The 13088-nt window shown below is 38.0% G+C and overlaps 1 protein-coding gene across 1 annotated transcript in view; it reads left to right on the top strand.

Annotated features, from left to right (window-relative positions):
* The window catches only part of LOC139151019 (transient receptor potential cation channel subfamily M member-like 2), a 74361-nt gene that overhangs the window by 50120 nt on the left and 11153 nt on the right, over window positions 1-13088 (top strand). The window contains exons 16-19 of the mRNA XM_070723537.1: window positions 2618-2881; window positions 5619-5762; window positions 6019-6273; window positions 8945-9119. Coding sequence (XP_070579638.1) covers window positions 2618-2881; window positions 5619-5762; window positions 6019-6273; window positions 8945-9119 — 838 coding nt within the window. The remainder of the gene's footprint in view (window positions 1-2617; window positions 2882-5618; window positions 5763-6018; window positions 6274-8944; window positions 9120-13088) is intronic.

Below are 13088 nucleotides of genomic sequence, written 5' to 3'. Positions count from 1 at the left end.
CGGTGGCCTCCAGCCAGTCGTTTCAACCCATGTCATTACGATCTCAATTTCCGGCCGCAAGTCACATCGGCATCGTGACCTAAGTCGTTTCAGCATCCCTGTTTCGATTTGTTTTGTTTTGTTTTGTTTTTCTGTTGTTGTGTTTTTTTTTGGGGGGGGGCAAACTTATCAGTCATTGACTGACTAGTTGTATTCGTAAGCTTGATTGACCTTTGCCTTCTTACCTTTACTTTTACGTGCATTTTGTTTTTTCTCCAACGGATCCGCCTTCAAGCTTTTGTTTTATCAGCGGCTAGTGCTATCGATAAACTTGTGTCACAGAATTGAAAATGATGTGAAGATATTACTGTGTTTTACCATGTTCCCTGTAAGATAGAACATGCTAGAGGCCGACACGAAACGGCTTGCGGTCGGAATTTACGACTTTATGCCGAAACATCTAGAAATTTAACCCGGAAATAAATGTTAAAATACGTGCCAGGAGGGACCGTGGCCAGTATCATGGCGTTTCCAGTCAGTGGACTTTTTCAGGAATTTCCCAGTTTTCACTGAAGCGCCATTATAAATTGACGAAAGTCCATCATGTGTTTTATGATAATTGCTTATTGCATCTGTCTTTGAGGTTGCGGTATTTTGTAAGTATATCATAGTTCCCAGCGATATAAACATTATAGTGCTGGTTTGCTCACAGTGGCAAGAAAATTCATATCATGCAATCGCAGATTCCATCGCGAAACATGAGGTGTCAAGAGGTTAGAACTACATTTACACATAAGTACCAGATACACCTCCATGCTCTATTGTATTTCACATTCAGAACAGGCGTGATCGGCGTTTGCGAAGAAACGCTTTGCGTTGTTCATGTAGTTATGTGTTTAGGGACTGTCGTTGTACATATGATTGTCAAATTGATAAATTGATGTATAAATTAGCGACATTTCCTATAGTATATGTATTCTTGGCAGCTATTCTATTCATTCGAGGAGATTTTCAGGGGATAATTCACTTCACTCATGGAAACACGGTCCCTTGATCGTTCGAAACGTCAGTCGTACCGGCTTACTGTCACTCACAACTTTTTATCCTGTTCGTCCTGTAAAACATCGGAACATCGTTCCGTCGCAACTTACTGAAACCACGGTATTTAGCGGTTCACTGACCTTCAAAAACAGGAACATTGTTTTCGAAAGTTTGCGTAATATGCCTTTTTTTTCTATAACACGACCCTAACTTACACTAAACTTTTTTTCGCATTTCAAAAATTACTAGTGAACTTTCTTAATTTTATAGTTTTTTTGTGCGTCCCTATTGACCAGCCAGCGTTTTTGAATGTAAGTTTCGGGAAACTTATTTTAGGCTCAAATCAAAAGTAGCTCGCGCGCACCTAAGGACCACAGTAGGTAACGACATCGTCCAATTACTGATCAACGTCCAGCCAGAATTATTGCCACTTCGATCCCGATCATTCTGACCGCCAAGCTGTTTGTGTGAGCAGTCAATCCATGGCTAATTACAAATCAAATCAGAGTGGGTTGAAATGATTCAAAGTTAAGTACATGTATAGTTATGAGGTAAAGAAGGCGCTAGGCGCTAATGCGTGCTGGTAGACACTAATGAATGCCATGCTACCGTGCCTCGGAGTGAGAGTTAACACGTTCTTGAACGTACTACATGTAGTACCTAGAATTAGCTTCGCCTTAAAACGTGCGTTAACATGAAGAAAAGGAGTGAAATGAGAATTTCCCTTGTTGGAAGTGACTAAAAAGGGGAATCAATGTGGCCGCGGCAAAACTAGACGTCGAATAACTCCTGTCGAAATGGTCCGGGTGTCCAAGTGAAGCTGGCTACCGTCAGCCTTTATTTACTGGGAGACATTCTGTGCTAAAATTTACCGAGGCTGCTCCACTAATAATGTTCCTTTATATACCAGAACTAAAAGAGTGTGGTCATAGTATTAGTAAGGCACGTAACCGAAGCGATTCATACTTCCCGTGTGTTACCCGAGCGCGTTGCTTATGTAATCACAACGGACAGTGGTGACAATTGCCCCGCCTGTCCACTGACGCCACTCGCTAGCAACTTCGACATAGTTGAGTAACCCTGCTCAAAACCATATTTTCTATCCAGTTTTAGCTCCGTAAACCACAAAAGTGCATGTTAAAGACAACGTAGATCACTATGTTAGCACTATAGTTGAAAATTGCAACGAATCACCCTGCTGAAACGTACATTTGGGCGTATTTGTAGATTCGACGTACACGGCCTGTAACAGCTTAAGTGTGAGATTTAGGATGTGTAAGTTTCTGCCGGTCACAACCCTAGGAAATATAAGCTGGCTTAATCGACGGGACAGGAAGTGGATAAGGCGCGTTTACGTTAGCTTATAAAATCGTAAACGCCTGATTTCATACAGTGAGTATTCCTTAGGTTTAGAAATAACTCGAAAGTTTTTTAACAAATGAACCCAAGAGGGCTATTCCTTTAGAGACAAAATGTGAAGTATTAACACAACTTGGCCCCGTTTGGTACATACGAACGTTCTCAAATTTTAAGTTGGTATATGATTCGGAAATCTTTGGTCTTTTACTTTGCTGTCTTCTTGTATTCTTAATTGCAGTTTTTCGTAGGGACTATTTTGCCTATTTTCCCATTCATGACATTTCTTGCCAAGGATTTCGCGGCTATATACGAACGGGATGGCGATAAAAAGGCAACGTCTAGAAAATTTGGCTGTGCAAATTACTTCTTCCGATGGCGATCAGTCTACCCTAAGATGGGAACTGAAGTAAGACAGTCCGGTTTCAAAGAGGAAGACGTCACCTTCTGGGAGGGAATGAGATATTTCTACACCGCACCAATAAGCAAATTTTTGTACAGCATGGTAAGAATCCTTTCGTGGTGTGTAGACGACCAAATAGAAATCACTTTATTTGAAGGAATAACAGTATTGATTTCTAATAATATATATATATATATATATATATATATATATATATATATATATATATATATATATTTATTCCCAGAATCAAAAGCAAAACAAATACAAACAAACACTTTGTGACAAAACATTGAGAAAAGGGGGAAAAGGAGAAAGGAAAATAGTTGTCTAGCAACTAGTCAAGTCCATCTCCTTATACAAAAGAAAACAAATATATTCTTAATAATATTCTGGGCAAAACTGTTCACTATACTCAATACATTAAATTAAATGTAATACAGAAACGTAATCATTACAAATAAATCAAATTATATTAATATAAAATTACCAAAAGAATTCTGCTTCAGGTATGATCGTTACAAATAAAGATATCAATTGGTAACAGAAGAGAAAGAAAAATAACCTGGAAATAACATCACAATTTTCGAGAGAAAAAGAAAAAACTATCACCGAAGATAAAGTTAACTTAGAATGAACATGGAAACAATGCATGACTGGCTAATTTGATGACTGGGGATACATTTTATATTGCCGTTTAAATTGATGTCTATTTTTTATGTCTCTTATACTGCAAGGGATGCTGTTCCACAACTTCGTTGCAGCATACTTAACTGTAAATTGACCTGCTTTGTGTCTGACTTTTGGTATTGCTAAGTCTTTCCGAACATTTTGCCTTGTACTGTACACATGTGTGATAGGGGTAAAAAAGTCTAAAAAGGTATCTGGTAGCCTAAAATTCAAAGCATCGTGTACGAAAAGTGCGAGTTGTAATTTATGTTGTTTGAAAATGTCAAGTATACCTAGTTTCTTGAAAAGTGGTGCAGAGTGTGCTGTCCAAGTACTAAAGGTCATGATGCGGACTAGCTTCTTTTGATTAAAAAAACTGTCATTCAAGTATGGGGACATGTGTTTCCCCATACCTCTAGACCATACATAATGTGAGGAAGGACAAAGGCATTATATAATAGTACAAGGGTAGACTGTGGCACAGTATGGCGTAGTTTCAAAAACACACCTGTCAGTTTGCTAATTTTCGTTCGTACATGTGTAATATGGTGTTTCCAAGAGAGATTACTGTCCACAATTACCCCTACAAATGACGCACAATCAACTTTATCGATTATTTGATCCTTCAAAACGAGGGACCCATTACATGACAGGTTTTTTCTTCTACTTTTTCTAATTGTGAAGTTCGTTTTTGTGGAGTTTATGGTCAGTTTGTTAGCATCACACCAGTTAGTCACATTTGCTAAATTTCCATTAACATCGGTTAAATTAATGAGATTGGACTTGTGTCTAATTGTGTGGAAGAGATTTGAATCGTCTGCATACAGTCTGAAATCAAAATTGTCAGACGACTTGGGGATATCATTTATGTAAATGAGAAAAAGAGTTGGCCCTAAAATCGAACCTTGGGGAACACCGCAATTTATATTCATATTATGAGACTGTACACCGTTGATGCTAACAAACTGACTCCTGGAAGACAAATAACTTTGAATCCATTGACGAGGTAAACCTCTGACACCGTAATACTCTAATTTGGAGAGCAAAATATTGTGATTTATAGTGTCAAAGGCTTTTGAGAAGTCTATAAATAAACCTAAGGTGGGATTTCCTTTGTCAATTTCATCAAGGAGATACTGGGATAGGCTGATTAGTGCAAGTTTAGTACTATAACGTGTACGGAAACCATACTGGTGATCATATATTATGTTATGTTTATCAAGAAAATACAGAATCTGTTATTAACGATTTTTTCTAAAACTTTACTAAAAACTGGAAGAATTGAATAGGTCTGTAATTTCCCAATCTTCCACATGACCCTTTTGTAAATAGGCAAAACCTTAGCTATTTTTAACTCGTCAGGAAACTGTCCCCGCGAGAAAGACAAATTTATGATAAGACATAACGGCAATGAAATTTCGTTCATGGCATCTTTGACAAATCTAAAATTAATATTGTCATGACCAGTTGCCTTCCCAATATCAAGTGAAGCAATCGTGTTTCTAACATCATTTTCAGTTACAGGGCGAAGAAAAAAAGAATATGGGTTGGGACTCTTCAAATAGGTTTTAAAATCTGCCATAGGTTTCGTCGTGGCATCTATCTACTTTTGATCATTTTTCTGGAAAGCATAAGCATTGTCTTCGTTTTCTGATGAAAGTATTAGCGTTACAGACATAACGCATTGGGTACAATCTGCATTGTTATCATTAATAAATAAAGTGTCTGGATTAATCTTGGACAGCCCTTCGTAACACTGCATAGTATAAACATGATGGTAACGTTGTCTTCCTGAGGATAAGATAAGGCGTTCTGACTTGACTTTTTGAGTCAGAACATAGAGTGTGGTCTACAAATAGATGAAAAATAATGCGAAGAACACCAAAAGTTATGATTAATATGAAATGTTACGAGTCATAGGAAAATCGACTTGTCTAATTCTAGGGTCTCTATTTTAATTTGTAATTTCGTCAAGAAGAGAACATTTTGCAACAGTTTACCAGAACGTCGATTTGGGCAATGGAAATTGCAACATTCCTCGTTATGCCGATATAACCCTTTTAAGACACGCATCGCTTGTCACACAATGTGACAAACAACACTTAGTCTGCCAAGAATAAGACTTAGGTTTACCAGATTTCTCACATATGCGATTCAATGTTTAATTCAGGTCTCGTACATCATACTGCTGCTCTTGTTTGCCTACTTCATATTGACTGATTTGAGGCCAAACGGAGAAGCAAACTCACCTGGTATTATCGAATGGATTGTTGTAATCTGGGTTGGTACTTTGGTTGTGGAAGAGGTCAGACAGGTCAGTGTGATAGCTTTTGCTTGCCATTTATATTACTTACAAGCGTGGTACCGTGTGGAATTTAGAGTCATGTGTTTAGGAAACAAAAGTGTATAAAATGATTGTAATCCAAGAAACGGAGCTCAAATGCTGGATTGAGTGTATCACAATGGGTAGCTGAGTTATTGATAAATCACAGTGAAATAAGCAATTTATCTCTCCAGACGATTGCACTCTCCAATGGCATATAACTCTAATTGATGGCTCTCTTCAACAGTTGATCGTCCGTGAACCGAAATCGATGAAATACAAAGCCATCAGTTGGTTTTCCGAAGTCTGGAACCGGTTTGATTTGGCCATGTATTTGCTGTTTGCAGTGTCGCTTGTGTTACGTCTTGTCCTTCCTCCAAGTAAATTTTCCACAGCAAGAGTGATGTATTGCGTGACTTTCATCGCCTTCTGTGTTCGTCTTCTTCACATGGGTTTTGTTTTCAAAGAAGTTGGACCTAAAATAATCATGATCATTAAAATGGTAAGCAGCAGTTTCTACGTAACAGATGTAAAGCTAGTGTCAAGTTTATGAAGGACAATGTTACATGCAGTATATGATGTTATAGTTTTCGGTGATCACAGATTGTTGATTCGTGCACATGCGAATAAGATATTATTTGTGTTGATATTTCCTGTTATGAAAAAAAACCCAATTATGATTAAATTGCCATGCCCTGTCCATTGCGTTTTAATTGGTCGAGCTGAACCACGTGACTGCCCACAAATACACGGTAATGGTTTGTTTTCATGCCCGTGAATATGAATAATATCGTAAAACACAGGAACTTTTCAGCCAAAATGAAAATTGTGATTTGTACAAAGATCATAATCAACCACACAATAAAATGGAGCATTTGTGGGCTAAGTTTAGACGCTTTTTTCAAAAAATCTCCGGATTTGCAAAATTTTTGCTGTGCTCGCACTACTCACCGACAGGTTCTGCGGCCCCGTTGTCGTTCGCACTGGAAATTTTAGTCAATTTTGACGGTTTTTTTGGGTCCGTTGCTAATATAATTGAAATAACAGACTCCGCCCTTACCATTAACGTTAATTTATGGGCGCGGGCTAGAGGAAAGCCAAATTAACGGGATCGGTAAGCCTCGCCCGTTAATTTTTGGCTTTCCTCTCGCCCTTGTCCATAAATAAACGTTAATGGTCAGCGCATCGTTGGCTATTTCTATAATATTTATAAATTATTAATACGAATGTTACAGAATAAGACTTTTTTACAAACAATCTCGTCTATTTTGTGTAATTGGATACTCCATTGTTGTTATAATTACGATTATTAATATATCACGATTGTGATTAAGAAAATCATATTTTACACATTGTAATCAGCTTACGTAAACAACTTTCTGGAAACCCTTATTCTGTTCATAATCTATGTAGAACTATACTATTGAAACAATTAACCATGTTCAGTCTATTGCTTAAGTACTCTTTAAATAAACTGTGTAGTAACGTTCGCCGTACAGTGAAAATGCATGGGCAATGGCGTCACTTTTGCTAAGATTATTAACTAAATGAAGGTTTCAAGAGGATTGTTTACGTAAGCAAATTACAATGTGTAAACTATAATTTATTGATCATAATTGTAATCAATTAATAATCATAATTATATTATAACATACTACCATGCGCCATTCTGATTGGACGAGAGCAGTGCTAAAACGGGCCCCTAAACCAGCATTTTCGAAAATTGCCCGGTCGGTGCATTTGAACGTACCTATCTAAACCATAGACCCTCGAGAAATACCGAAACAGTCGAGTCCACTTTGTTTCAAAGACCGAAGACCGAATTTTGATACACAGATAGAGTGTGGGTCTGTAACTCACCTCTTGGTGTAAATAAGTTGGGATCGATGATGAAAGACATCTCTGATGCAGCATGTTTGGGGTATGATGCACACAAATATTAGGGCGACAGCGCACCGTGCACTTTGCTTGATATTGCGGGAATCGAGACGCGATATATCCGAGTACCGCTCTTTAAAATGAAGATAGTATTCGTTCGTACACAAATAAATTGACACTTCCTCACAGTAACGGTATGTCATATATTATTTACCAAAGTGTGACTTCCTAACGATGTAGACCAAGAAGTTTAAAATAACAATGGGATGACTCCTGGCGACTGCGACGATATTTGACATCAAATGCAACGAGCAGTGTCAGCGTCCAGCTCTCCCTGCATCGGGCAACACACTCAGAATCTGCACAACTGTACATCACAGTGGCAGTCATCGCAAGTCTGGATTATTTTAAAACTTCTTGTTTTCTGGTACAATTAACGTTCAAATTATCCATCAAATATAGATCCTGTAACTTCACTGTGTCACCGCTGAATGTGGCGACGACGGTATGCGGTACAGAATGAGACAAATCTATTTTTAGTATGCCAAAAAAGCCAGGACTATTGTTCTTATGTAAATTTACGAAAAAATTGTTTCTTTGTCTTTTGATTTGTACCCTTGACCCATTTTCTGTGTAAGTGCAGCAGGTATTTTTTGACAAGTATCGTTCGTGTTGCATGCGAATAAAATGCAATGTCGATATGGACGTAACGCGTATTTATCGTAGGATACTGTGTGCCTGTACGGAATCCCAACTTACAAAAATGCTTGGTCTCGGGCGCAGAATTTCCGACGTTCGATCTCTCAGACGTCCGTTTTCTGCATTTGGCGCTTAGAGTGATGAAAATACCCAAGTAAGACAACAAATACACGCAAGTTGATATAATATAATAGCAATAACCCCTTTCGCAGTCGGGTATACACTCGATTTTGGTACAATTCGCTCCATATAGCACTCGCCTATCGGCTCGTGCTATAGGTCGCGTATTGTACCAAAATCTCGTGTATACCCTCCTGCGGCGGGGGTTATTGCTTAATTATAACAACAATGGGGCTACCAGAAGATTTTTACACGAAATAGACAATTCACGGAAAAGAAATTTTATTATTCCCGTATCATTCATATTAATACTTTATTAATTATCTGGATTGATTTTTGATCATAACAGGAAAATCAACACACGTAATTTCTAATTCGCCTGTGATTCGTGCACAGACAGATATCTGACACAGAATTATTACAAGTATGACAACATTGATTTATACATTAATATTGAATTTACTTTTCTGTTGCAGATTAAAGATCTCACCTACTTCCTTTTCATTCTGATAGTATTCATTGCCGGTTTTGGCATTGCTAACGAGGCTATCTTATATCCAAACATGGAGCCCCACTTTCATTTGATGGTTCGATCCTTGTATAAACCTTACTGGCAGCTTTACGGCGAGCTGTTTTTGGAGGAAATTGAAGGTACACAACCAGCTTCATTGAATATTTTCAAAGTTATTTGGAAAGATAAGTATACGTTCAGGTGGTCATTTTCATAGACGTCACATAGATAAAGTATTCTAAAACATGTGAACTATTCAACTTATTTAAAGCGCAGTGGTCGTCGCGCTGCGCGGGCGCGATTTTTGTTGTTGATAAACATGAATTTTTGTAAACATAAGTCTTCTCAACTTCAATCTGAGTGAGATGGGAGCGGTCCCCCACTTTGTTAACGCCTTTGTAAGACTCAACATCATGCAATAGTAAAATATTAAGATCGGAAACGAACTTCAGTGGTGTATTTCTATTTATAAACTCATGTAGGCCTTTAAACTCATGTAGGCCTATACCTACGAACATTGAGACACTACACTCGGCACATTATGTCGCCGAGTTTAGTGCACGCAGTCACAGTGAACAAATGGGTTTGATCGCGCGGGGGGTCACGCTGGTTGTACACAATGCTATGTATAGTAAAAATGCATCTCTAAAATGATCAACATTGTATATATATGTAGACCAGCAACAAGCACAACGCCTAACACAAAATTACACTCAAGAGCATGATCAGCAAGCCAGAGCAGGGCACGGGAGATGCTGTTGCTTCGATAAGGGAGATTGTCACCGCGTTGACGTATATACACGGATATAAGAGAACCCGGTCCCACAACCTACCGGCCCCCGACGACTTGGCCCACGACCCACTGTTTATCACCATTTCTAACTTCTTCTAGTATACGTGGCAAGAAATAGTCAAATGACAGGAAACAGCAGACAAAACGAGCGGGTTTTCGCGGCATTTGGCAGGAAAATTGCACGGCTACACATAGGGAAGTATCGAGAGATCCTGTGCACGGTCATGGCAGTGATCCAACGGCTAGCTAGCGTTGGCCTACCGGTGCTACGGAAACTTCGCTGTTGTACCTCTTGATCGCCGGGTAGGTCTGAATCCCTTTTCAAATGAGTAAACCAAAACATAGCAAGAAGATCTAGGAAAGGTCCTTCGCTTGACTTGATACCTGTGCTCGGAATTCTCGTTTGCATCCCCTAACGGGGTAAACTTCGTGGTGGAGTTGGATTCTCCACAGCCGATAGGCGAGCGGCGAATCCACAAAAAGGGCCTTATTTTAGGAGTTTGTACCCACCTTACATACGGCCACATCCTACGTCATTTGAAAGCTTATTATCTCTACTTTAAGAAAATTGACGATGTGGAGCTGCAAAGTAGGGCCATAAACTCCTAATTTGCATAATTAACAAGGGTACCCAATTTGCATAAATGCGATGTAATATTTGAAATTTATTGTTAACTTCTCTAACGATACATTTAAACTATCGAGTGATATATCAAATGAAAGGTCTTTCCATGTAGAATACAAAATAGATATTCAAAGAGATATTGAAATTGATTATACTGAATATTTTCATGTTTATATGGAAAACGATATTTTCCCCTTTTGAATAACAATATTTTAAAAATTTTAACACATACAGCAACAACACACAGCCACACCATACGTCATTTGAAAGCTTATTATCTCTACTTCACGAAAATTGACAATTTGGAGCTACCTAATTGGGCCATAACCCCCTAATTTGCATAATTATTATTATTATTATTATAGACTTTATTTCGGACTCATTGTCCATATAACAACAAAAGAAAATCTGGTGATAAATATACACAGCTTGGTTAAGTTATACAAAAAGAAGCTTGTTCCATAACTTTATCATTTCGGAGTTTAAATATAATGAGTCATACACACATCGTACAATATCATTACTGCTTCTCAGAAGTCTTTGCTTTAGACCATAAATTTGCCTTCTTAGCAAGGCATCAAAGTTATTGATTCTGTTAGATACAAACATAGAGCTTGCACTACTACGTTTATCATAACCCAATAAAAGACGAGCAGCATTATTGTACGCAACTTTCAATTTCCTCATAATATTAACAGAATATTTCATCCAAATTGGACCGCCATACAATTGATAACAATATGTATTGAAAAGAACACTCTTGACTTCAAAGGTACATCGAGAAAATTTTCTCATAAGCATATTAGCTGATATATAAAAGCATCTCATCTGTCTCTCGATATCGTCATCATCACGAAAGTGATCATTGAGAACAAAACCCAAATGTGTCTTCTTTGTGACAAATACTAATTTAACTCTATTGAGATACACAGAAGGAATGTGACGAATCATAGATGAATCGCATCTCACACACATACATTTGGTCTTTTTGTTATTAAACAAAATATCATGAGTATCACCATAGTCACTACAAATATTGACTAACTTCTGAGTTCCCTTGACAGAAGGACTAATCAGACAAATATCATCAGCATACATTAAATGATTGACGAAAAGTCCTCCAATGTTACAACCTGTTTTGGAATTAGACAGCATAAAGCTCAAATGATCAATATAGATATTAAAAAGCTTAGGTGACAAGATCCCACCTTGCTTTACCATTGGAGACAGTAAAACCACTGGAGGTACATGCACCCCAGCGAATAAAAGTCTGTTGAGTTCGATACCATCTCAGGAGAAATCTGACAAAATACACTGGTACTTTGCGATCAATCAACTTTTTGAAGAGAACCCAGTGGTTGACTCTGTCAAATGCCTTGGAGGCGTCCATGAAAGTGACAATGACATTACTACCATGCTTTCTATAGTAATTGATTACTTCTTTAAGTACAAAGACACACATATCGGTCGAGTGACCAGATTTGAAACCAAACTGGTAATGTGACGTTTCAAGATAACATTCAATATTTCTAAGTAAAATTAATTCCATAAGCTTAGAAGCAACTGTCGAAACTGCAATCGGACGATAGTTACTTTTGTCATTGATATTGTTGTTTTGTCCTTTATGATGGGAACTAAAACAGTATCGGATAGGCGACTAGGGCAAACATTATGCACAAACATCGCCGTGAAACACATACTGAGTAAAATGGAAACTTTACTGCTAGCATACATAAAATGCTCAGCTGAGAGATAGTCAGGGCCAACAGATTTACCAGCCTGTAGTTTCCCTATGGCATCACTAATGTCACTGGGGTAAACAATGAAATCATTTTCGAGAGTACACTTTTCAACAACATCTAACACAAACTTCTGGTCATGTGTCGTATTCACTGAGTTGTAAACGCCATAGTAATGGTTACGCCACATATCAGCAATATTAGCTTCGCCAGTACAGCCACCCACATTGTTTGGCCTGGACGAACACTTTTTACTATTAATGGAGTGCCAAAATTTTTTGTGATTTCCACCAAAAGATTTTTGGCCATAGCATCTGCTTTCATTTGCTCTTCATTAGCTCGACACGCCCGTAACGCATACTTAAAGCGAGCATGAGTACAACGTTTAAAATCATACAGTGGACCATGCTTGGGTTTACCAGACTCACGCCATAATTTAAATGCGTCACGGGCAATTTCATGAATCTCTTTTAGATGGTCATTCCAACCAACAACTGCACATCCTTTACTATTTTCTGTACTTGAGATTATTCGAGTGCCAGCAAAATGTAAACTATAAATGATATTGTCATAAAAATCAGAAATACTGTCAGCATGATTCTTGTCTTTACAGTGAATATCTTTACAGCATAGTGAATCAGTAGGAATATTAATATCTGCAAGAAGTCTGTCTGAGACAGCAGTGTACAAGTCACGTTGTTTGATGCTGACCTTAGACCAGTTTAAATTCAACCCTGGTTTGCAATATCTGAGCTACTAGAGTCACACGATGGCAAGATAGCAACATTGCATGTAATACTAAGTGGAAAATGATCTGATAACATCATGTCATACAAGATTTCCATAGACTTTATAGATTGGTGACTGCTATAGGTAGATATACAATGATCTAACCATGACGTGGAGCCATGCATATCACTAACATATGTAAAGGAATTATCAGGCAAAAAGA

The sequence above is a fragment of the Ptychodera flava genome, chromosome 15 (assembly GCF_041260155.1).
Source record: "Ptychodera flava strain L36383 chromosome 15, AS_Pfla_20210202, whole genome shotgun sequence".
NCBI classification, from domain to species: domain Eukaryota; kingdom Metazoa; phylum Hemichordata; class Enteropneusta; family Ptychoderidae; genus Ptychodera; species Ptychodera flava.
The sequence above is the reverse complement of the archived record's forward strand: the minus strand, read 5'-3'. Positions and strand labels throughout refer to the sequence as shown.